Below are 26,340 nucleotides of genomic sequence, written 5' to 3' on the forward strand. Positions count from 1 at the left end.
CCAATTTAAAATTCCTACAAAAAGGAAACCAGCCAAATATCAATACCCAGCATTTCCCACAGATAATAACAATCACCAAATATACAAGTCAAATAGATTCTCCACAAGGGAGACAGCACTTGTTCACATTTGTTTCCACGTGACAAGCCCTGTCTTAAGAGCTTTACACACTTTAATTCATTTGATCTGCATCAAAACTATGAGGTGGGGCCGGGCGCAGTGGCTCACGCCTGTAAACCCAACACTTTGGGAGGCTGAGGCGGGCAGATCACGAGGTCAGGAGATCGAGAACATCCTGGCTAACACAGAGAAACCCTGTCTCTATTAAAAATACAAAAAAAAAAAATTAGCCAGGCGTGGTGGCAGGCGCCTGTAGTCCCAGCTACTAGGGAGGCTGAGGGAGGAAAATGGCGTGAACCCGGGAGGCAGAGCTTGCAGTGAGCCCAGGTTGTGCCACTGTACTCCAGCCTGGGTGACACAGCGAGACTCCATCTCAAAAAAAAAAAAAAAAAAGAAAGAAAGAAAGAAAAAAAAAAAACCAAAAAACTATGAGGTGGAAGCTTTCATCCTTGTTTTAAGTAACTTGTGCAAGATGACACAGCAAATAAACACGGGGTTATGATCAAATAAGGCAGTTTGACTCCACAATCTGCACTCTTCATCATTATGCTAGGCTGGTGAGGAGTCAGATGATCAAAATGTTTTCATTATTTCAATAGGTAGATAAAAGTGGCAAAATGATGGGAAAAAATAAAAATTGAAACTGATTTTCAGTCTGATGTCACTTGTCCTGGGAACAGCTTTTATTTGTTTGCTTGTTTTGAAATGGTGTCTGTCTACCACAGGTAATTATGGGGCACTTCTTACAACCCCTGGGAGATATCCTTCTTTACTACTGTACATAGATGGTCCTAAAGTCAAATTTGGGAAAGAAGCAAATGGCAATGGAAAATGAAATAAACCCTGTACAGCATGGTAAGTCTAGCTTTCCTTCTGTGGTCCAAGATGATTCTCATCCAACATGATTAGGGTACAAAAAACATATGATATAATAGGTAAATCAAAATTTTATGATAGTATTTAAAATCATAAATATAAAGAAATATAAGACCGTTGTTCTGGCCTGGCACAGTGGCTCACACCTATAATCCCAGCAGTTTGGGAGGCCAAGGCAGACACATCGCTTGAGCTCAGGAGTTTGAGACCAGCCTGGGCAAACATGCGGAAATCCAATCTCTACAAAACATACAAAAAATTAACTGGCTGTGATGGTGCACACCTATGGTCCCAGCTACTCGGGAGGTTGAGGTGGGGGGATCACTTGAGCACAGCAGCTTGAGATTGCAGTGAATTGGGACTGCACCACTGCACTCCAGCCTGGGCGATGACATAGCTAAGACTGTTTCAAAACAACAACAAAAGACTGTTGCTCTATTTTGAAAAGACTCAACTACTGAACTTTCCTTTGAGTGTAAGATTAGAGAGTGTTCATAAAAGAACACCTAACCTTTTCTTTCAAGATGACTGTTCTCACTTGAGCCAGCTTAGATGTGGCCAGGAATGGCTTTACATCAAGGCAAATCAGCAGAGACCTGCCCTGGGCACGCAGCAAATGTTTGTTGAGTGATCTTTAGGCAAGGCAATGCTGCAAGAGTAAGGCAAAGTAATAGTAAGATGAACCCAGTGACTGACCACTCCAAGAATTACAGTATGCCAGAGTTGGACAGGGCTTAAAGATCACAGGACTAACATTCTTGGAAACTAAGGCACCCACCACCCACTTTGTGTAGAGAAAGCACTCATATTCCAGATTCCTGCTCAAAGGATATTATTCAAGATGACTAAGTCTTTCAGAGTGGTCTTGAGTGAGACCTACAATCCTGAAGAAATAGTCAAATCAAATCTCAAAACCATATTTAAAAACTAGTATAAGGAGTAAACTAGTACAAAGGAATCAATCTTGTGCCATTTGCACAATCTGTTAGCTGCAATGTGAGGCTACCTTCAGTCTTTACAAGTGATCTCTAACTATTAAAAAACAACAAAAGCTATCATAACCAACAGGAATGTAAGACAGATATATGGGTGACCTGAGCCCTTTACTTATGTCATAGAAGACAATAAATATTTTACTATAACTCTGCTGGCCTTAAAACAAAACAAAACCGTGGCTCGGCATTGTGACTCATGCGTATAATCCTAGCACTTTGGGAGGCCAAGGCAGGTGGACTGCTAGAGCCGAGGAGTTTAAGACCAGCCTGGGCAACATAGTGAGATCCCGTCTCTGTGTTTCTTTAAACCCAATCCCCACAAAAATCTGTTAGAAGCCTGGATTTGATGCAGGGGGCTAGATTTTATGTTGGTCTGTATACGATTGCTAAATGCCTTCTCCTCTCACAAGACTATAAGTGTAATAAAGGTAATGACTGTATTTGTTTTGTTCCTCACAGTGTCCTCGCTCACCAAGCACCCTATAATGCCTGGTATATTATAGGCGCTATTTAGCAATGTTTTATCTGGCTGAAAACTGGCTCTATTTTTTTTAGGGGATCCATCCTTCATCTTGCTCCTTAAATTAATTTAAGATTCTTGAAATGAGGCAGGTGTGGTGGCATGCACCTATAATCCCAGCTACTTGGGAGGCTGAGGTGGGAGGGTCGTTTGAGCCCAGGAGTTTGAGAGCAGCCTGGGCTAAAACATAGTGAGACCCTGTCTCAAAAAACAATGAAAGATTATTGAAACTCTAAAGGAAAAGGTTCCGCTAATTCCATTTCAGGGGAACTGAAGTACATGAGTTAGCTTTCACATTATTTCAAGTGAGAGAGGAAGAGACCACTAGACTTGGACCTACTTAAAAACAGACTTCAAATTCTCCCATAAAACCTTCCCAGTTTTTTCAGGAAAAGCTAAAGGCTTCGCTGGGCCCAATCCAGTGATTATCCTGTGATCTCCACGTCTTCTTATCCTCTAACATCTCTTCTCTTTAAAACACACTTATCTGAAACAGAATCTGACATGTGTTTTTATCACCGTACAGTCTTGGTTGGAAATCTTTATGCTCCCCACACAGAAGCATTACTATAATGGCTCTATTCTAGATGCTTAATTCCCAGCGGGGAGCTTTGGCCTGTGCAGTGTACTCATAGGCTTGAGAGGGAAAGTCATAATATTAGTCCTTTCTAGCGTTGGCAAGAATGGTAAAGATGCTGTGTTTCCAAAGGTCAATCTCCAAACACAGCATCTAGCATAACACTATAAAACTCGGTAGGTAGCCAATCCTTACTGAAGGTGATAGCAGGAGAAAGGAGAGGAGAACAGTTTGGGGGAACTTGATCTTCCTACTCCACAAGAGCAATGCTAGGTCTCGGGTCTAGAAATGGTTAATTCTCCAGCAATGCTTGCAGCCTTTCATTTTGCAATATGCAGTTGTCACTCTATAAAGTCAATCCAAACATGAATGAACACAATGAGAACCACATGACTTGTTCACCAAAAAAAAAGTAGTCTTACAAACAACACTTGTAAGAAAGCCAGAACAACCTACAGAGAAAAAATAAAAGCTTGTAGTTTTTACATTTTGAAATAATCATACTTGTTGGAAAACAGCACTTCCCTTATTTTTTTGTGAGATGGTTTTAAAAGATATGGAGATATTTCAAGATGAAAATACAATAAAATAACAACAAGAGAAACAACCTTATACTGTACCTTTCCTTCAGCAAATCATATGCTGTCTGACAGTTTCTGGACTCCTTTTTTCTCAAAGCAACGTTACTTCAAAACTGATTTTTCATGTGGCTTTGCAGCAAGTTTAACTTTTCATAAACCATTTCTTGCTAAGTTTTTCTTAGCACATTTACTCAATTCCATACTTGAAAGCTACAATGCATTTCAATAACTGAAATGCATGGGATATTATTCTAATATTAAACTCAAAAGGAAGCACTGAGACAGTCCTGTGGGCATATTACTGCAGCCAAACATGATTCATGAAGGCACTGATACTCTATAAAAGTGGTTTCAAATATCAATGTATACAAGACTAATGGAATATTATCTAACCAGTCAAAATAGGCTGAACCTCATTCCTGATGCTATATCAATGCCAATAAAATTAGGAGTCATATAACAAAAGCATATGGACAGAAAACAGCTTTCTTTTATGTAAAATTCAAGTGATGGTCAAGAAGTAAGATGCACTACAGTATTTCTGATGGGTCAATGGCAAAGGTCTGGAGAAATATATTCCAGGTTTGGAGTCTTTATGGGCCAGAAACTCTGTCTCATAATTCCCAAATGTGACCAAATGGGAGGAATATAGGTTATTGCTCACAAGAAGAAGACAAGATGGGTCAGCATGAATACATCGCCAGCACCAGAGGCACGGGTCAGAGCATAGCCCCAGGGAGGTGGCTGCTTAGTGGGAACATCTTCACATATGACACATTTTTGCATCCTTACCTTTAATTATTCTTTGGTATTCTTTTTCATCTCTGAAAAAAAGGCTATTTTAACAGCAGTTTGTAATATGAGATTCTTTTACCCACACTAAGAAAGATAAGTGGTAATGCAATGGCAGGTGATAATGCAATTATGAAATGATGATGTATATTTCATTTTGAAATGCAGTATACGTTTCCTTTTTCTTTTGCAGGAAGACAGTTCTGGGATCCTAGGAGCATCCAATTTGTATTCATAATTTCATTTGAGTAAGATTAACATTTAACATTAAATAGTTTGTAGTCCCTTGAGCTCAGAGTACAGTTGAGATACACACACACTCTACTATCTCTCACTCTCTCTTCTCTCTCTTTCTCAAGCCCTGGATATCGATTCAAAATTTGAAAATGTATATAAAATATATATTGTATGTGTATATATATATTTTATATATATACATACACACACACACAACCCTAGAACTTAAAAACTCATTAAGAATCCACAAAATAGATACCCACACAGAGATAACCTAGAGAGACTTCCTTAACTGTGGCTGCTGGCTAACCCAGTTGATAATAACAAATACAAAGTATCCTTTTAGCAATAAGAGAGTCTTTTTGCTGCCCCAGACAAAGCTTTCCAGCTTGCTCCTTGTCCTTTGGAATTCTAGGCTGACCAACACTAAGCGGAAGCCTCACCTGGGACTTCAGGAGAGAATCTTGCAGAGTGTCGAGATACAAAAAGTTTGAGTTCTTGGTCCAAGTTGCATTCAATCAGGTTTGTGTCCCATGATCGGATTCCTAGGGAGGGAAAGAGAGTTGAGAGACTTCCAGTTAGTCATTTCAGAGTGGTTTGGACAACATCACCGTAACATTTCTCAGGCTTTCAGGGAGGATGTGGGAACTCCTTTTCTGAAGAGCTCGGTGGCTTAGCAGTGGGTGCCCACAAAATGGGAGGGCCAGGGAGGTCTCTCCACCAGGCCACAAGGGAGGGATAATTAGCAGTGTGGACTGAACTTCTGCCCCTCATAAAATGTAAATGCACCTCTTCTGGAAGAGTCAAAGAAAACAGTTATTAGGAAAATGACAGGCTGTACTCCAGGGAGGGGCTAGAAAGGACAGGAAGAAGGTTAGTTCTTAAGAGGCTAAGAGGCCAACAGACTAACTCTAGCTTGTAGACAGACTATCTCCACTTGTAGGTGGCAAGAAAATGTAGAATGAAGGCAAAGAAAATATATGGGGGCTGCCATTCAAGCACGGGCCTTTCTTTCTAAAATGATGTAATGGTAGTATACACGTATAATTTCTTTCCTTTACCCATCCCATTTTTGATTTTGGTTTATCAAGCCCTGGATATTAATCCAAGATTTGTGTGATCTTTGATAAACAGGGTGGATCCACTCAATCTTCGAGACTTGGCCTGTCTGTCCTTCCAGGCATTTTTCTGTTACCTGAGTAGCTTGGCAGGCAGCTCTTTTATTCACAATTGTTCTTTGTATTCAATTTTCTTATCCAGAGGCAAAGAAAAATGGCAACTTTTTATACTTTATAAAACATTTATGAAGTTGGGGGCATGAATCAGCTGTTTCTACAAAAGTTCAGACTTCCTTTCCCTAGGCTGAAAGGAATATCCGGGGTGAGAGGTACAGGAGGGCAACAGGTGGGATGAGGGCAGCTTCCTGTGCTCATGCCCTCCTCTCTAGCCTCTTCCTTCCTCCTCCTGCCGTCCTCCTCTCTCCTGCCATCCCAAAGGGGATGGCCCAGAGGGAAACCCAGAGAGCATCATAGAAGGGAGGTCTGGAGAGTAAGCCAGGGAAAGTTGGGGAACCCCAGAACTCTGGTGTGTGTGTGTGTGCGCGTTACATGTTTACATATTATATATTAGATTTTTCCTAACAGATTACTCATGGTGGAGCCAGTGTGTGGTATCCATCATTGTACCTTTGTATAGAGCATTCTCAATAGTCAGGAACAAATCTCTAGAATAACAAACATTTATTGCATACCTCCTAAAGGTAAGGGCTTGAACCTCTAGGTATAACACAGCAGGTGAACTATCTCTAAATTAACACCCAGTCATTTAATCATTTTTGTTGGACATTAGTCATGTATACAGACTTGGGGGAATAAATAGCAGTGTGTTACTTAAATACACACTGGATCCTTAAGGCATATTTGTATTTACCCTAGGTTATGTTGTATTCAGTCTTCCTATCCTGTAAAGAATCAAGGTGGATTATACATATATATTACAAAAAAAAAAAGATTCTGGAAACTCAGTTCACTGCACATCTAAAATATCTTTAGATGACACACCACAGGCCCTTTCAACCATGAGGAATATTTTCAAATAGATGTGTGTCCACTAAATAAAGGCAGAAATTTCTCATATGATCAATGGGAAGAATTCAGGTGTGGAAGAGTTAACATGCTTAAGGAGAGGTTAAATTATAAGGGAGAATTTTATGGCTCTCCCTGGAAACATTAATAGCCTCAGTTTGCATTTGGGCTAATGGAGTATTTAAATTTTAACAAGAAAGGCATGTTGAGATTTCACAGATCTTTTTAGTGCAGAAATGATAAATGGGTTCTTTTTGTTTCACAGGGAGCCTGACAGGTTGAGAGGTCTGAATTCATTAGAATATTTTACTTCAACATATACACTATATACTAGTCTAGTGCAAAAAAATCGAGTTCCTGTCTGAGCTGCTTAATTGGTATTGTTGACTGAATTCTCTGTGTTCCAGCTCTGAGCTCCACTTTGTCTTCTACCCTGTCAAGCTGGGTCAATAAGTTAATAATGAGACATATGCATTTAAATTAAATTCATACAATTTTTCTGTCTTTGTTCTAAGTAATATCTAAATTGGTACATTATTTGAATGACTTCATCCAAGGTTATCTGCAGACTTGCTCTTACATTGTTACTTGCCATTTTCCCTTGGCTTCAGTTAACTTGTCATGACACACACAATTAAATGTTTGCTTTATATTTTCATACATATTTTATTTTTGATATATTTGTAATTTAGCAATAGAAAAAGTACTAAATGATAAATCCACTTAGTAATTTTTAAATTATACTAGTAAATGGCTGATAAAAATATTTTTCATTTTTACACTCCCAATGAAACTAAAAATGTAGGGTTCTTTTTTCAAGAGAGCAATTTCCACCCAAATTGTTTCTTAGCAATGCACAACCACCACTACCACTTATAAAATAAAGGTTACGATGAATTTGCCAGCTATTTTAGTTGGAAAGGAAAATTTTGGAATCAGGCCACTTTCCATACCAATTTTAGAAATAAAATAATTTGTAATTACTTTGTATCTCCTGCTGGATAATATTGGTAAAGGCAAAGAGTAGTTGTCAACGAAGGTTCATACTGCATTTAGTAGGTTTATGTAGCTCCCCTTTGTGCCTAACAAGGAGCCAACAGCGAGCCCTCTAAAGTTCATAGGACAGAAAATTATCTTTGGCCCTTCCCATTTTCTCCCCTCTCTGAATCTGGCTGGAGGGCATCCTAGGGCGTTGGTGAAGAGGTTCTGAAGAGGCTTTCAGAAGCAGGTCATCCTGGCCTCTGTTGGAGAGGAGGGAAGCCCTCTTTCTGATTTCACCCCAATATGCTCCAAGTCAAGCTCTTCCCAGAGGCTTTGTTTCTCTAGCATTCTAAGACTGTACCCCTTCTGGGCTTACCCAGGTGGGGACAGAATAACTCCAGGCAGGTGGAGGCAGTGAACTCCATTCTTTCAATGTCTGGAGCCAAAAGGCATCCGTCATCTCTGAGAACAATCTGGGCCTGCTCTGTGGCTATTGCCTAGCCCTGAAAGTGAGCTCCTTGGGACCAGGGAGCAACAAAAGATCTTTCCTTCTCAGTTCTCTGACCCCAGGTGGTAGCAGTGCACACAAGGGAGGCTAACATGCACATGATATACACAGATGAGAAAAGGAGAAAAGAATAGGTTATGGGGCAGGGAGGCAGGGAGGGGTCATCACAGAACAAGTCAGGGTAAAAAATGAGTAACAGTCAGGTACTCTTGGTGTATCTAGGCTAGATTGCTCCAAGTTTACCAATCATGTAAGCATTTTACAGGATTATTTAATGAAACCAACAGTTTTAAAAAGCACTTCCCATTTAAAGGCTAAAATTCATATTTCTAAAGGTGACAGTAGATTGAGGAAAGCAAAATGAAATGACTATGCATTGCATGTTGATGGCACGTGGGTTCTATCTGACAGTTATTTGGGCCCTTGGCAAACTGATTTTCCTTCATGGGCTTTAGTTGCTCCCTCTGAAAAACAGGCTTTTGGATATTTTTTCTAAGTACCTAAATGATTAACCTACAATCATAAGATTACATTTGCAAAACTATGCTAAAAGTGGTCTGAAATCAGATTGAAATCATAAACTACATAAATAAAGGAAATGCTACATTTAGGAATGCTTTATTTCTCAGAGGAAAAAATTCTTATTTTTTTCCCTTGAACTCGTCTTTAATTTGCTCTTTTTTCTTTTTTTAAAGCCAGCAACTTGATGTTCATAACATATGTATGTAATGAAGATATATCTTACATACAGAGCTCATAGTTTCAAAGCATTGATAATAAATAATTTAGGTCCAAGATAACATCTTACGATAGAAGCAAATGAGAAGTGACTTATAATTATTTGCTTGTCTAAAAAGTTAGAACTTATTTTTTAAAGTAAGCCCTTAGAAAAGGTGAACAATTTAATGACCTTAAATTTGGGGACTGGCTTGTTTTTCAGAAGGGATCACAGAGCCCGTCGTAGATAACACCAATTAAGCAGTACAAGCAGAAATCCATCTGTCTTTGAATTTGAAAAGTATAAAGGCAAATATAGTAAATTTAAGACTCTCTAACATTTAATTCTCACCACATATGGTATTGGTTTCTTATTTCCCCTGCTAAAAGAAAAGGAAAACTAAAACCCAAATCTTTCCTGGGTTTTAAATTCTCTTACCATCTTAGACTGAACACATTCAACTAAGTGACATCAGAATGTTACAATGTAATCAGCTAAACTTTTATCTAAAAATGCAGAGCAGTAGATGTTACATTCATCTATCTTTTCTGGAACAAATCTTGCTGATTCCCAATGTTAACTAAAGGAAAAGTTACAATCCAACGGTAATTGAAAACATTAAACAGACACGTAGTATTCCTTATATGGTTTAGTTTCTTAAAAATAAAATAAAATGAAACAATGAAAACTTTCACAAGGTTCTACAATTCAGTTTGCAAGGCATGGATGTATGTACTCTATGTATTAAAATAAAACCAAGAAGCAGGACTTTGCTGAAAATGAGAACCACTAGCTAAATCCATGCTGGGGGCTAATTAGGGAGGAGAAAAAGAAGGTGCCAAAGAGTAGTAGTTGGTGGTAGCGAAAACGATTTGGAATAAAGTCCTGCATAACTAAATAAATGAAGCTAGCCTAGTCGGAGGAAACACTATTGTTCCAAACTCTGGAGGAGACAAGTCCAAAGCCTTCATTATGCTTTCCGAATATAGTTGAGAAAACAAGAGGGACCATCTCTCTTCCCTGGATTCAAGAAGCATTTACAAAGCATCCACACTGGGACGTTCCAGGCCTGTTGATTTACTGCATTACCACCATGTCTTTACAGATTTATAGATAATTTTCTAGGCTTTCCAGAGAGCCCTCAGTAATCAGATGGCAAGAATCCAAGTCACCAGGGTCTCCAAACCCAGAGTCTCAGTTAAGGCAGGAGGGGAAATAGGAAGAAAGAGTAACAGATGAAGAACTGCTTTCCCAGCCTGCAACACACAATCATCAGAGCTGGCTCCCCTGGAGTAGCTCCATCTTGCTTCACACAACACCGCCCAAAGGCACCAAGCAAAAACAGCAGTGGCCTCTGGAGGAGGCCCAGCTGAGACCTGGCGGCTGAAGCAGCAGCTTGTCGTGTACAGGAAAACAGGACCAGCCTGCTCTGTTGCTAAGTCATCTCAGACTGTCTGAAAAGCTATGGGAGCAGGATTTTCACTTAGCACTGCAAGGGCCTGCATCTTGAGCTGCAGCCAAGACCCCAGGACGCAGGAGAGCCACCTCTTTACACTGCTACGGTGTGTAAAGAAATGGCTCTGCTCACTCACTTGGTTGATTCTTAATGGGATCAATACAGTCATTTCGGAGTTCCATGCAAAAACCTGACCAAATTAGGGAATTAAAAATCAGGAAGCCATGATGATTATTGCAAAGGGAACACAAGGGGGCTTCTGGGGTTCCAGTAATGTCTGTTTCTTGATCTGGGTAACCCAGGCGTGTCCGTTTTGTGAAAATTCGTTGAGCTGCTCATCTTTGATTTGCGCCCTTTCCTCTCTATATAACACTTCAATCGAATTTTTAAAAACATTAATGTCAAAAAGACAAATCTGAATTTTGTTACTAAGTGCTAGTAGTGTAAAAACGGGTAAAGGCAGGGAGTCCTACTTCATGGCAGTACATGGATGCGTCTGTTTTCTCCGTAAACAGATGCAGCTTGAATAAACCCTCTGAGGAATAGGGCACTGAAAGGATGATCAGCTGAGTAACAAAGCAGGAAGATAATTACAGTCCGAAGGTGATTGCGGAACCGTCTCCCAGCATGGGGCGCTGCCCACAAGTGGATGGCCATACAAAGGCAAGCCCTGAAAACTGTTGTGCTAAAACCTTCCTCCCATCATAGGATGTTAGCCGACCCTGCACTAACATCATGACAGGGTCAGAAAACAGTGACGCTGCAGCACTGGTACTTCTGTCACTTATGAGTGCTGTGACCTTGAGCCGGTTCTCTTACCCTTCTCGCCTCTTATGGGCCCCCAGCTCTAAAACGGGGTTCATGATCCTTCTCCTAGCACCACCACATCGAATGGTTATGAAGATTTTGTAGATAGAAAAGCACCTCCTAATATATTCCTATTTCCCATAAGTGCCACTTACAAATAATTTTTTAAAGCAAAAAAATCCAGTCATTGATTCCCACAGTAGCCACACCCAAAATCAGTAAGTGTAAAATTTTTCAAGGAGAAAATTGTGCAAATAAACTAAATTAGAATAGACTAGACCAAAGGCCTACAGTCTGAAAATAAAGGGTTATTGAGATGCTCAAATAAGACATTTCACTATTGAAATATCTCTTGTTCTTGACTTTTTTGGAATAAAATACCACGACTTTCTGCTCACATTTTTTTTCTTTTTCTTTTTTCTTTCTTTTTTTTTTTTTTTTTTTTTAAGCTGAAAGGGAAAAATCAAGTGCTTTAAAGTTAAACAAAAGAACCAGGTCCGCAACTCCAGTCCCCACCCTGCAGCCTTTTGTTCTGGGGACAAGTGGCCGTTTCCAACTGCAGAGGCAGATGACAAGCATTTATTTTTTCATCTAAAACAAGGTTTTTCTTTCGTCTTTTATTGGGGAGGGGGAGCGGGGAACGAGGGCTGTGTGAACGCCCTTTGTCCGCCTCGGGCTGCCGTAGAGACCGCAGTGCGGACTGCACCACGCCCACCAACCGGTGTCTCCCGGAGAAACGCTTCAGCACCACCCCAGGAGAATAGAGCGCGGGCTGGGGCTGCGGAGAGACCCGGCGACCTCTGTCAGGGGCGAGGGGAGGGCTGGGACGCCGGGGATAAAGGGAAAGGCAGAGACCAGAGCTGCCCACCCAGGGACTCCCGGCGCAACAAAGCCAGGCAAACTGAGAGGTGGGGGCGCGCGGCCCCCGCCAGCCCGAGGCCCGGGCGGAGCGCACGCCCAGCCAGCCGTGCCCGACCGGGGCGCCGCAGTGTAGGGGGCGGGTGCGGCGGGCAGTCTGGGGGCACTGCGGCAGCTCGGGTGGGGCTGGGGGCGGGTCTCTCTGTGCGCCCGAGGCTGTGCCCGCCGGACCCTCACGGCCCCGCCCAGGGTACCCGGCGTACCGCTATTCGGCCTCCGCAGAGCGCGCCACTGGTGCGCGCACCAGGCAAGGAGCTGACCCTACCCGCTGACGTCTCCCCCACCGACCCCCTTCAAGCTACCACTCCCGGGGCTAGGACTTCTAAAAGCAGCAGCCCCACCCCACAACTTGGGGTCCCATTGTCCTTTCTGAGAGCTGCAGCCAAGGCCCCAGGGGCGGTAGCGAGGCGGGCTCTGTCTGGTGGCGAAGCGCAGGCGGTTCTGCATCCCAGCATCTGGGCGCGGGGGGGCGGGGGGGAGCGGGCGTGGCCCTAGGACTAGCCTAGTCATTCTGGGGAAAGAAAGGATTGGGATGTTTGAAATCAGAAAAGGCGTTTCTCAGGGGCTGAGTTAGCTGTGGTGAGGCTGAATCTCACGCGGGCCCTGGCGCAAGGGGCTTCGGCCCCAGGTCTGCAGTGGGGGGGTCCCAGCCTTTTCCTGAGGCCAGAAGGAGACTGAAAGGAGTGGTTGCATCAGGTCTCCCCCACCCTTCTGCCTCCTGCGGTTGCGGCTTTATTGTGGCCTCTGCTCCCCTGACACCTGCATTTCACTTAGCGGGAGAGGCGGTGGCCAACTCAGCAGAGGCTGCGGACCCAGCGTGGTGACAGATCCCTCAAGGTTACTGGAGACTCTCCCTCTGGGTCTCATATCTAATAATTCGGATTATTCTTAATTAGCCCAGAAAAGAGTCTGGACCAAGTATGAGAGGTGGCGGGGAGAGGCATGGGTGCGGGGCGCGCGGGAGGTGCGCGGTGGCCGTCGCGCCCTGGGTGGGGTCGTGTTTGCGCGTCTCCCAGCGCGCGTCCCTGGGGGAGCGGGGCCACTTACCGAGCTCTATGTTGCCGATGGCGCGCCGCAGGTGCTCCTCGGTCACGATCTCGCCGACGACCACCAGCAAGTAGAACTTGCTGTCAAGGAAGCGGTGCGACAGGCTGGGCGAGGTGGACGCCGCCGGGTTGGCGATGCTGCCGGACGGCTCCGGCTCGGTGGCTTCCACCACCACGGTCGCCATCCTGCCGGCTGCTGTGCCTGGGCGAAGTGTCTCGCTCCGGCCGCTCCTCTCCTCTGCGGCAGGAGAAAGGATTATCTCCGAAGGTGCTGTCTCCGCTCCGCCCCCTGCGTCCCCCCTCCTCTGGCGCCGCGCGCCGCCTCCCCCTCCGCCCTCTCCTAGCGCCGCGGAGAGTGCGCGGCGGAGAGGAGCGGGGAGTGAGAGAGGGCGGGGAGGCGGCGCTGCTTTTATATGGAGACTAGGCAGGGAGCCGGGGAGGAGGAGGAAGAGGAGGAGGAAAGGACCACCCGGCACATCCTCACGCGGTGGCTGCCTCCGCTCTTCCAGCCGTTGGCCCGAGGCTGATGTCATCTGCAGCAAATCATCTCGCCGGCGGCCCGGAAGCTGGAGGGAAGAGGTGTGCGGACAATGGTCGGGGCAGGGCCGCGAGCCAAGGGGCTTGGGAGCCCGCTGAGCTCCTGCTGCAGCCTCGAAGGGGGAAGACGCTCTCAACCTACACCACCCACCACGTACACACCCACTGCCCACTCCTCACCCTCACCCTGTCTGTGCATGGGACTGGAATGAGTTTCCATTTTCATAGTGGGGTCTTTCTGTTATCCGAGTTGCACTAGTCAGGCCTCTGGTTTGTGTGCCGTCTATGATGTAGCCAGGTTCTCAGGAACTGGGATAGCCACAGTGGGCACATGCGGGGCTGTGGGTACCCCGCCTAGGAAGGTGGAACCTGTCTTTTCTTTGACCTTGTGGCTTTAAGAAGACAATTTACTGATATTTACCAATGTCAGTATTTACTACCTTCACTTAAAGAATACATCAAAAATGCAAAACTTAAGCCTACTATTGTTCAGGCCTTGGATTCTACTCTGGCAGGGCCAAGGGTGAAAAAGTACTGGCTCATGGTGCTCATGGGAAATGAGAGAAATGTAGATGTATTATATTAGATACTGATTTCTTTCCTTAATATGCTGAACAGATAGTATCAGTAATAACAAAGAATAAAAAGAAGATACTGTCTCTACCCAGCAGGGTTACCGTGACTATAATGTACTTTTCAGTTCCTTGGGGAACACACAAGCAAAATTATCTCAAGTGACAATGATGTCTTTTAAAATATATGTAGCATTGGGAATTTTTATTGCCTTTGTTTATGTTTATAAGAACTCATAAAAATGTGTTTTTTTGTTTTGTTTTGTTTTTTTAAGGCAGCCTATTTACAACCATTTCTCACAAACATACTGAATATAGCTTCTGTCCCAGAAAAGGGGAGGACGGTGAGGAAAGAGCAAAATGTACAAACATGGTATCATCATAGAAGTCTGGGGAATTCGAGCTTTAAGGAAGAGGGATAGATGGAAATTAGTCAACATAGCTTTAATACTAGAATGCCTGTTACTAAAAGATAGATAGATAGATAGATAGATAGATAGATAGATAGATAGATAGTCACCTAGATATTCTTAAGATTTCCAAAATAACCCAGTGACTTAGGTGTTAGCTGCCATGACTTATTGGTTATGTACTCTTTGCTCTTACATCTTTCCTGACACCCTGGCATGGGAAACATGCTGGGCAACCAAGGGCTGGGGGGTCCCATCCAACATGTCAATCTGATCAATGCAGAATAAAAATACCGTCTGGCCCGCAGTATTTGAGGTCTGTGACAGGCTTATAGAGAGTTGCATTCACCAGTAACTAGATGAAGTGTTTCCAGATCATATTTTGGTTAAGATATTCAATTGCTGTTCGAGAAATAAGGCCGGCACCAAAGCCCATAATCGGGGTGAGGGGCAGGAAATATGGTGAAGAGCACTGTTTTCCAAAGGTCATCCATTGGATTCTAGCCTCATCTAGTTTGTTTGTTTTTCCTTTTTTTGAACCACTGTTACTTTTATGTATGTAATAGTTTTCTTTTACTCAATTTATTTTACTTAAATTTATTTTTAAATGCAATTCTATGTTGCTGTATAAATGGAAACACTAATATCACTTATTAATAGAAAGTATCCCTAAAAATATACACAATGAAGATAAGATGTGATCAGATTCCTGCTACATACTGTTATTATTTGCTCAAGACTCTGAGTCCAAGGCTCTCCTTTCTTGGTTGAAAACAGAGATTGGCCAAGTGTTAGAGAGGTGTTAAAGAGATACTAACACCTGACTGAGTTGCTCTCCACGTTATAACAGAAGGTTGGATGAAAATTATAACAGAGCGCTTTCTTACTGTGTGTGTCTGTGCAATTAAACACCATAACCATGACCACCTAAGTCATCACCCACACTTTGGAAAATAGAGGCATAATGGGAGAACACAGACTAGGGATGCAGACTGCTCCTTTACAGCTCTGTAATTTTGGCAAGTGACTTTCTTTTTGATCTTCCATCTCCTTATTTAGTGAGAAGAATAACATCTTTATAATTGTTTAACTGTAAGAAAGAAGGAAATGATAGAATGTGTAAGCACCTAATACAGTGGCTGGACATAGTAAGCAGTCAAGGGATGGTTGATTAATTGACCTGTTTTCTCCCAGTTACTAAGACAATGGAGTAAAAGCAGTCTTACAAAATGTGCAAGTGATATTGCTACAACACCTCTGAAACAAGAATAGAATATTACATTATTATACTTCAATACTGGAAAATTAGCCCCTTCTCCTCTTCATCCCAAGAAAATGTATACAGTTCTAAGGAGGAGAAAGGGGGAAAACTAACATATAAGAGCCCCAATATTGCCAGCTGCTCAACTGACATCACCTGGATATACCAAAGGCATGTGAATCTTGACATGCTCCAAACCCAAATCATCTTTTCCCTCCAAACCTGGGACACTCTCACTCTTGTTATTTCAATGAACCATAACACCATGTATCCCATGATGCAAGCCAAAACCTCACAAATATTTTGGACTGTCCCCTGACCCTTAGCTTCCTGTGCAATCCGGCATGGAGTCTGGTCAATTTCACCTTCAGTACCTCTTCAATCCATCCACTTTTCTCCATTATCACCAACCCAGTCCAAGCTAGCATCATTGTGATAGGTACTAGTGTACCAGTTAGAAAATGGGTTCCAGAGTCAGACTGCCTGGTTTTGAATCCTAATACCATAATTTATTAGCTGTGTGGCCTTAAGCAAGGTGCTTAACCACTCTATACCTTGGTTTTCTCATTTGTATAATAGAGTACCAACCTTACGGACAGGAGGACAGTTTAAATATGTAAATTACTTAAAACAGTGCCTTGTATATAATGAGCACTAAATAGGGGTTAGTTGTTTTTGGGTGTTATTGTTTAACATTTTACTATGGAAGATTTCAAACAGAGAGATTAGAGAGAATAATATAAGTAACCCCCACATACGCATTATCCCCAATCCATAGATTTTTATAATCTGCTTCTTTAAATCAAGGTTGAAATAATATCTATATATTTCAACTGATTGATCAGTCTTAAACTCCTTTGATCTATGTAATCCTACTATTTTTTTCCTTGTAATTTTCTGTTGAATAGTGGCAACATTGTTCAGCAGAGTTTCACAAAGCATAAATTTTGCTAATTGCATCCCCTGTTGTGTTATTTAACATGTTCTTCTATCTTCTGAATTTTCTGATAGACTTAAAGGCTTTATCAGATGCAGATTTGATATTTTTTACAAGTATACTTCATAGGTAATATTGTGGTTTTCCATCAGAAGGCAGCTAAAGAATGGTTAACCCTCATTCTGTGATTTTAGCAACTCTTAATGATCATTACCTAGATCCATTATTTCACTATGGATTGAAAAAAATGATAATATTCTAATTTTGTTATTATTTATTTGACAGCTAGAAGAGTTCTGTTAGGAGACGTGTTATCCTGTCAGTTGATTACCCTGAGGTACAGTATGTACAGGAAAAGAAGGATGAACGCATGACTTTTTCTCTTTATTTACTAACTTTCAAAATAATGAATTTATTCCAAATCATTCTCAAAAGGGTGACTAACTTTTTGTATCATTACAAATATAACTTACATTATTCATATTGATGCTTTCATTTTTTCATCTTTGGCCAGTAGTATGGTAAGGTATCCCCACCTTACCTTGCACATATCTGGCCTCAGAACCTGGAATTAGCAGTTTCTCTATGGAATCCAAGTTCCTTAAGTGGGTAATGGTATTTGGAGACCCCTGTATACCAGGTGTTACTACTATTTTGATCATTGTGTCTAGACATTTTCAGTGGACAGAAGTATGAAATAAATTGTTTTTCAAATATGAATTCATACTTATACCTCTAACTCAGTATCAGGACTACAGGGATTTTGTTTAATGTTTTATCTTGCATCTGTATTTCCTTTGTCCTATGCCTAGAATTCCAGTTTTCAAAGACTCCAAGGGCGACAGAATTAGAACAGCAGGTAGCTTCTCATTTTTCTTGTTCCACAATATGTACAAATTACCCTTATGGTAGTTTTAGATACAAATGCAACACTTTTGCCAACAATGTGATTACTAAAATCATTTTAAGGTATCTAGTTTGTTTGGTTGGTTGGTTGGTTGGTTTTTTTTTTTTTTTTTTTTTTTTTTGAGACGGATTCTCACTCTTGTCGCCCAGGCTGGAGTGCAGTGGTGCGATCTCGGCTCACTGCAACCTCTGCCTCCAGGGTTCAAGCGATTCTCCTGCCTCAGCCTCCTCAGTAGCTGGGATTACAGGCACCTGCCACCATGCCCGGCTAATTTTTGTACTTTTAGTAGAGACGGGATTTCGCCATGTTGGCCAGGCTGGTCTCAAACTCCTAACCTCAGGTGACCCACCTGCCTCAGCCTCCCAAAGTGCTGGGATTACAGGTGTGTGCCACTGTGCCCAGCCTAAGGTATATAGTTTTAAAGTGTAATTAATTCTGTTATATGTGATTATGCCGGTAACTCAATGCATAGTTATGTTCAATTGTTTCATTTTGTTTTCAGTTTTTATGAATTGATTTTTATAATTTAACGTTGCTTTATAATAATGTAAAATATTTACATGGTTCCAAGGTGAAATCTACAAAACAATTTGTATTTGGAGAACTTTAGCCTCTATCCCTGTCCCCTCCACCTTTCTCCCTGTCTCTTCCTGTGAGTAACACTTTGTAACCTTGATTTAGCCTTTCACTTTAAAAGTGAAGTAGCAGCATATACATACAATTTTCTCCACTTCGCTTTTTTCATCAAACACTGTTCCTGACTATAACTCTACAATAATATATGTTAATATTCCTCATTTTTATTTATAGTTGCATAGTAACCCATTATGTTTATTTAGTATAATTTACTCAACCAGTCCATTGTTGGTGAACATTTGAGCTATTTCAAGTTTAATTTATATTGTAAACAGTAGGTCAAGCTATTGTTTTATCCCTGTGCAACCTCAATAGTCACCTTACTGGCATCTATATAGCCACAATGACTCACCCAATCCATGCTTCACACCATATGGAAAATGATCTTTTCTGATCTGGTTATGTTGCCCCATCTCTACTTAAAACACAAATGGCTTCTCATTTTAGGATAAAAACCAAACTTCTCAGTGTCACCTACAAGTCTGGTCCCCATTTATCTCAGCAGCTTCATCTGGCCCCTTCACTTGCCCTTACTTTCCAGCACCAGCCACAATGACTTTGTGCCAGACCATCCTTCCCTCCAACACGGCCTTTCCCTTGCTTTTCCCCCTGACGAGAGGCCTACTTTTGTCCATTTTCTGTTGCTGTAACAGAGTACAGCAGACTGGGTAATTTGTAAAGAAAACACATTTATTTTGGAGGCTGGGAAGTCCAAGGTGGAGGGACTGAATCTGGTGAGGGACTTCTTGCTGTAACCTCCCATGGCAGAAGGCAGAAGGGCAAGAGAGGGCGGGAGTGAGAGAGCAGAGAGCAGAGAAGGCTGAACTCACTTTTATAACAAAGCCACTCTCTGGATAGCTAACCCACTCCAGAGATAACAACATTAATCCATTCATGAGGCAGATCTCTCATGACCCAGTCACCTCTTATCAGGCCCCACCTCCCAGGACTGTGGCAATGGGAATTAAGTTTCCAACGCATGAACCTTGGAGGACACATTTAAACCATAGCAAACACTGACTAGTTAACTTCACCTCATTAGTATCTTCTCATTTCATAGATAACATCTCAGCTATCACTTTCTTAGGGAAGCCCACTCTGACCTTCCTCACTAAGTTAACCTTTTTAAATGCACTTTTAGTTCCATGCCCCACTGATATTTTTCAACATTGTAATTTTGCATTTATAGCTGCAATTTAAAAAATTTGTCTCAGCCTTCACCGTGGAACTGTATGCTCTACAGGAGCAAAGAACATGTCTATCCCCACCCCCCAACACACCCTCTTCACACCTACCCAGCCACCCACATACCTTAGTATTCCTGTGGCTCAGCATAGGGCATATGCTCAGTCAAAGCATATTCAATGACTAAATGAATGGCTTCTATGAGCCATGGTAGTGTGCTAGGTGCTTAAAGTACTTCAGTGAATTCCCACAAACTTTCTAAGAAATTGGTATTATTTATATTTTTGATGGCTTGAAGTCTGTATTGATGTCTCTTTCTAGTTTCTGATCTTGATAATTTGTATTTTCTTTGTGTTTTTCTTGATCAGTCTAGCTAGGGGTTTATCAATTTTGTTAATCTTTACAAAAACCTACATTTGACATTATTGATAGTTTTCTATTTTATGTACATGTATATATGTTTTCATTGAAGCTGTTTCTATCTATGCCGTTTTTACTCCTAATTTCTTTGGGTTTTATCTTAATTCCTATTTTAGCTGCTTGAGAAGCTTAAGTAATTGATTGTCAGTTTTCCTTCTTTCTGACAAATACATTTAAGGCTAAATATTTCTAACTCCTGCTTTAGCTGCCCTGTACACATTTTGATGTGTTGTATCTTTATTATCATTCATTTCATAATATTTTCTAATGTCATTGTGATTTCTTTTTTGTCATTAGTTATTATTATTGCTGTTTGACAGGTGAAAAACTGACATGGAGAAAAGTTAGACAATTCCTCCAAATCACAAAGATAATAAGTTGAAAACTTGTGAAAAGAACTCTGCTATGTCATATTTCAAAGTCTGTGACCTCCCCTATATGATATCTTCCCTGATGCTATAGGAATTAAAGCAAATAAAGGAAACAAAGCATAGCCCAAGTGTTGTTTGGTGGGAAGAATAAAAGAGTCAGAGTAAATGAACGAGCCTCCAGTGTTGTTGTGTTGTTTGTTAGAGTTAAAGTGATTCTCTGGAGTGTAACTGAAGACGGTATGTCATTTAAGGGTCAAGAAATAGTCTGTTTACTCAGCATTCATCAGTCCTTTCTTTCTAAATGTTAAGCTAGCTATAGAAAAATTACAGAGAGCCTGGGGAAATAAACAAAAGGAAAATTAGGGAAAAGACTTACAAGGTATGAAGTATTAGAGAACATTTAAAAAGGATAATCTATACCATTGATGGCTGCAGCCATTCTCTATGCCCATAAAATAAATGGGCCTAACAATTAACAGTGGCTATTAGGTTAGTTAGAAGAGGGATGTTTCTGAAAATTCCATAGTGAGCTTCATAGCCAGAGGAAAATATCTTATACTTCTTTCTATTCAATCATCCTTGACTCTGAAAGTGCCTCTTATTTTCTTTTGGTGGAACGGTGGGAAAAAATATCACACTGGAAGGCCAATTGACTGAGATCAAGTCCCTTTTCCTAACTGTGTGAACTGGGTCCTTCCCATCACTATCCTTCAACGACAAGAAAAACAAAACACATCCTATCAATGTATAAAGCAGAAAATAAAAGTTCCTTCTTTGCTACCCCTAGTTCTATTCCCCTTCCTAGAGGCTAAACTGTTTTGCGTGTGTGTGTGTGTGTGTGTGTGTGTGTGTGTGTGTAGAATGTACACATATATGTAGGGGAACAATTCTAGGACTCCCCTGTGAATACCAAAATTCAGGGACGCTTAAGTTCCTTATATAAAATGATGCTTATAACCTATGCACATCCTCCTATATACTTTAAATAATCTCGATTACTTATAATACCTAAAACAGTATAAATGCTATGTAAATAGTTGTTATACTGTATTGTTTAGGAAATAATGACAAGAAAAAAGTCTGCACGTGGTCAGAACAGATTCAACCATTCTTTTTTTATATATATTTTTCTGAATAATTACAATCCATGGTTTGTTGAATCCACAGATGCAGAACTGGTGGATATGGAGGGCTGACTGTATACATGTATCTTCCCCATATAAATAGAATACTATTTTATATACTGTGTTGTGCAAATGGCATTTTCCCTTTGGAGCTCTTTTCAAATGTTTAAAAATCTATTTTAAAAAATTGCTACACAGTAGCTCATAGACTGAATCTACCATAGTTCATTTACTCTTTCTCCTCTTGGTGGTCCTTTAGGAGGTGTTTGGTTTTTTTCTATTATAAATAGTGTGCAATGACCATGCTTGTAAGTGCTTCTATATTCATATATGTTTCTCTGAGCACAGATGCCTAGATCTAGAAGCCAAACAGATGGGTTGAAGGTGATACCTAATTTTAACATTTGATGACTTCTGCCAAATTACCCTCTGAAAAGAATTTAACAATTTATACTCCTGCCGCACCATTGCCTCTTTCCTCACATCATAAGGTAAGCCTTCTTATTTTTTACTCATCAAAGTGAGATAAATATTTACTGTTTAAAACTAAGCACCTTTTAAACTGCTTTTCTTTCTTTATTGGTTTAACTCTTTAGGATGTGTCTTTTTTCCTATTGGACTATTGTTTTTATCTTTACTGGCTTTTAGAAGCTCTTTATATAATCTGGATAATAAGCTTTTGTCATCAATATATGTTGCAGATATTACCTCTCAGTGTGTCAGATTTTGTATTTATGTCTATTTATTATGTCTGTGACCATACAAATGATTACATTTCTTATAAGGTTAGACCAAGCTTCTTTCTTTATGAGTTAATGGGGGTTGTCTGTCTCAGAAAGGATCTCTCATCCCGAACCTTAAAACTATTCTCCTAATAATTTTAGATTTGTTCAATTGAGAGAGTGCTTAACTCAGGAGATCAATAAAGGTTCATAAAGGAAGAAATATTTGAAATTGTCCTGGAAGAACTATATTTTTCAACAGGCAGAGATGGAGAAAGCACAATCTACATGAAGAGAACAGCATGAGCAAAAAGAACCAGTAGAAATATATTGAGCTTATTCTTGAAAATAGCTAGCAGTTTACTCCTCCTTTCTTTTGTATACTAATGGCAGCACACTGAACAAACTGTCATCTTGCTTATCACTTAGCATATCTTTGAAATACTTCCATAATCATTGTAAGGAGTATCTCTATTGCTTTTTGAGCAATGCATAGAATTCCATTTTGTGTGAATATCATAATTTATCACTCTTCTATTTTTATCACTCCTCTGTCAATGATGACTTCCAGTCTTTTGATAATATAAACAGTGCTATAGTAAATAGAGTTCTGTATATGTCATTTCCCACAGGTTAGAGACCATCCATAGGATAAATTTCTACCAAATTGCTGAGTCCAGGATATGCATGTTTGTAATTTTGGAAGATCTTAAAAACTTGCCTCCCATAGGTGTTGTACCAGTATATACTTCTGCCAGTACTAGATGGGTGGGCTGCTGATTCCTCAAAACGTAAGTATTTTCAAACTTTTAAATTTTAACCCATTTAACGTAATTTAAAAATTATGTCTCTGTGTGGTTTTAGTTCCATTTCCCTTATTATATGTAAGGCTGAACATCTTGGCGTATGTTTAAGGGCCATCTGCATTTCCTTTTCTGTGCACTGTCAGCTTATATGCTTTGCCCATTTTTTCTAGTAGAGGGTTAGTGTTTTTCTTATTGATTTGTATGTATTCTGTATTACTCCTTTATCACACTGCTACAGAGAAATGCCTGAGACTGTGTCATTTATAGAGAAAAGAGGTTTTATTGGCTCACAGTTCCAGGCTGTACAGGAAGCATGGCTGGGGAGGCCTCAGGAAACTTACAATCATGGAAGAATGTGAAGGGGAAGCAGGCACATCTACACATGGGCAGAGCAGGAGGAAGAGAGATAAGGAAGAGGTGCTACACGCTTTTAAGCAACAAGAGCTCATGAGATCTCACTATCGCGAGAATAGCAAGGAGGAAATCTGCCCCCATGATTCAGTCACCTCCGGCCAGACCCCTCCTCCAACACTGGGGATTACAATTTGACATGAGATTGCTGGTGGGACACAAATCCAAACCATATCATATTCTTCATACATTTGGGAAATTATCTTTTTTCTGTAATATGATTTACAAATATTTTTCTCAGATTGGCATTTGTTTTTTGACTTTTCATATTGTACATTTTGCCATGGGAACTTTTTTTGTCATTAAATTTACCTATTCTTTCATTTATATGGTTTCTGCATCTGGTATTATACTTAGAAAGACCTTTACCATTCTGAAATGATATAAGAAAAATTCTCTCAGGGTTTTTTTTCTGGTAATTTTAAGACTTTACTTATAATATTTTGGACTTATCCAGTTGTAGACTATAAGATAAGGATCCACATTTTTTCCCCAGCTCTACATTTTGCTGCTAGAAGATTTTACAAAATTTTGCAATTACTTAGTAACTTCTATTTCTTCCCAAATGATTTTGAAATCTGTAAGAGCAGAAACTTTGATTTCTCATTTTTATTCTTTCACATGCCTGCCCTTTAATGCACTTCAACCCCAGCCCCAAGTCTTGCCTAGTACTTGGCAGTTAGATAGTTGTACTTCTGCATTTCTTGACTCCTGGGGAGGAAAGATTCGACCTGAGTTAAGGCAAGTCCTACCCAGGATGTGGCTGCAAATGAGATTGCAAAGTTCTCAACCGGTGTCTTTTCATTAAACTCTGGCTTTTACCAAGTACAAGTACCAAGTGAGTCATACCGACACATGTAGAGGATGGCATCCTGAGGGGAAAAGAATTATAGTGGAAATAGCCAAGGCTGCTTGGAGATAAGCTTCTCAGCTGGCACTGCAGAACAGCAGCCACTGCCACAGCAAACAGCAAAACAATAACAAGCTTGCTTGCAGAAGGTGGGAAGCTGCAGACATAAATGCCGGCTCCTTTCCCAGGGTACCAGCAGTCCCTGGGGATGAAGTATTCTAAATGGGCAGCAGTTGTGGAGTCCTCCCAGCTCACAGGAATGGAAGATGTCACTCACTAGCAGAAGTGCTCTGGGGTGGCAGTGAGGAGTGCTGTCTTTGGACTCTAAGAGGAACATCTGTATGGCACCAGGCTCAGGGAGACATGTCTTGTGTGTCCTGCTAAGCACTAACAGCAATAATTGAGCACAGCAATCTGCCTCACATCATTCTAGGCCCTAGGAGGGCACAAAGTTGGTTCTTGGCTCAGCTTATCGGGAAAGTAACATATGCACATACAAATATAGTGTCCAACAGCAGAAAGGGATGCCCTGAACAATCCAGGTTGCACAAAGGAGTATGGACAAACAAGTAGTTGCATCCAGCTGGGAGCACCAGGAAAGCTCAGAAGAGGACACCTCCAGCGACCAGTGAGTATACTCTGTCACCAGGTGCCTTGGAGAGTGGAGGATCTGCAGGGCACTTTTTGAGGCTGATAGGAAGAAAGCAGATGGGTGGGGTGGTAGACAGAATGACGCTCTCACCCTCTGCAATGTTCACATTCTAATCCCTGGGATATGTGAATATGTTACTCTAGTTGACAAAAGAGACTTTGCAGGTGTGATTAAGGATTTTGAGCTGGGGAGGTGACTCTGAATTATGTGAATGGGCACAATATAATCACAAGGGTCCTTATAATAGGGAGACAGGAGTGTCAGAGTCAGAGATGAGATGTGATGATGGAAGCAGTGGTGAGAGAGAGATGTGAAGATGGAAGGAGAGAGCCATGGGCCAAGGAATTTGGGTGGCCTCTAGAAGCTGGAAAAGGCAAGGAAATGGATCCTCCCCTAAAGACTCCAGCAGAAAGAAAACCCTGCTGACACTTTGACTGTAGGACTTCCGACCTCCAGAACTATAAAATAATAAATTCATGTTGTTTTAAACCACTAAGATTATGTTAATTTGTTACAACAGTCATGAGAAATGAGCACAGGTGGATTAGACACTTCAAGAGATGTAATTTCTTTGTGTAATTCCTTCTGGGAAGCTCCCAGCCTGACATTTAGTACAGATGTGCCCCAATCCTGCTCCATATTACGAACTAGAATATGGTAGAATTGGGCGGGAACAGACCAAAAGATCGGGGCTGCCGTGAAGCCCCCTGCCTTGGCACTTCTCGTCTTCATGCTTCTCATTTGCAGCATGGTCAGCGTACGCAGCGTTCACCCTCTAATCAGTAGGAGTTGGGCAAGAGCATCTGAAAACCACTGGGTTTTAAAATAGTGATACAATCGAAGTTGTGCTTTGGGAAACTGTGGGCAGTTTCTCTCAAATCCCATGGTCAGCAAGTATCTGATTTCCCCTCAGATGGCATTTCAATTTGCCATTTCTGAATGGAGCTTGGTTCTTTAGAATTCTATAGTTGCTTATGGATTAGTTACTGCAGAGGTGAAGTCTTTCTACATGTGTGTGAACTTTTAAAAAATAAAGTCATATACGGATACCAGATGAGAAACAAAGTTTTCATATTGTGATATCTGGGCCCAAAGGGATAGCCATTTATTTGGTAGTTCAGACATTCATTCAATCAACACATCTTTAGCAAGCATCTGCCATGTAACAGGTACTGCTGGAGTCGCTGGAGATGCAATGATGAGAAAAACATACTTGGTCCCTCCCCTCATAGGCCTTACTCTCCAGGGAGGAAGAAGTGCAAATATGGGAAACCAGAGAAAGGGTATTTTCAACATCTTTTTCCCCAGCTTTATTGAGGTATA

General features: G+C 41.2%; 2 protein-coding genes and 1 long non-coding RNA gene across 4 annotated transcripts in view; 1 reads left to right on the forward strand and 2 right to left on the reverse strand.

Moving 5' to 3' along the window:
- The window catches only part of MAP1B (microtubule associated protein 1B), a 103,818-nt gene extending 90,157 nt beyond the window's left edge, over nt 1-13,661 (reverse strand). Inside the window, exons 1-2 of the mRNA XM_050793533.1 lie at nt 13,218-13,661; nt 5,142-5,243 (exon numbers count right to left, since the gene is read on the reverse strand). Coding sequence (XP_050649490.1) covers nt 5,142-5,243; nt 13,218-13,401 — 286 coding nt within the window. The 5' untranslated portion in view covers nt 13,402-13,661. The remainder of the gene's footprint in view (nt 1-5,141; nt 5,244-13,217) is intronic.
- The window catches only part of PTCD2 (pentatricopeptide repeat domain 2), a 475,022-nt gene that overhangs the window by 239,479 nt on the left and 209,203 nt on the right, over nt 1-26,340 (reverse strand). The window lies entirely within an intron of this gene.
- Nucleotides 21,555-26,340, forward strand: part of LOC126956568 (uncharacterized) — a 72,789-nt gene continuing 68,003 nt past the window's right edge. For both annotated transcript variants that reach the window (XR_007726413.1, XR_007726414.1), the window contains exon 1: nt 21,555-23,089. This is a non-coding gene — a long non-coding RNA (uncharacterized LOC126956568). The remainder of the gene's footprint in view (nt 23,090-26,340) is intronic.

The sequence above is a fragment of the Macaca thibetana genome, chromosome 6 (assembly GCF_024542745.1).
Source record: "Macaca thibetana thibetana isolate TM-01 chromosome 6, ASM2454274v1, whole genome shotgun sequence".
Classification (NCBI taxonomy): domain Eukaryota; kingdom Metazoa; phylum Chordata; class Mammalia; order Primates; family Cercopithecidae; genus Macaca; species Macaca thibetana.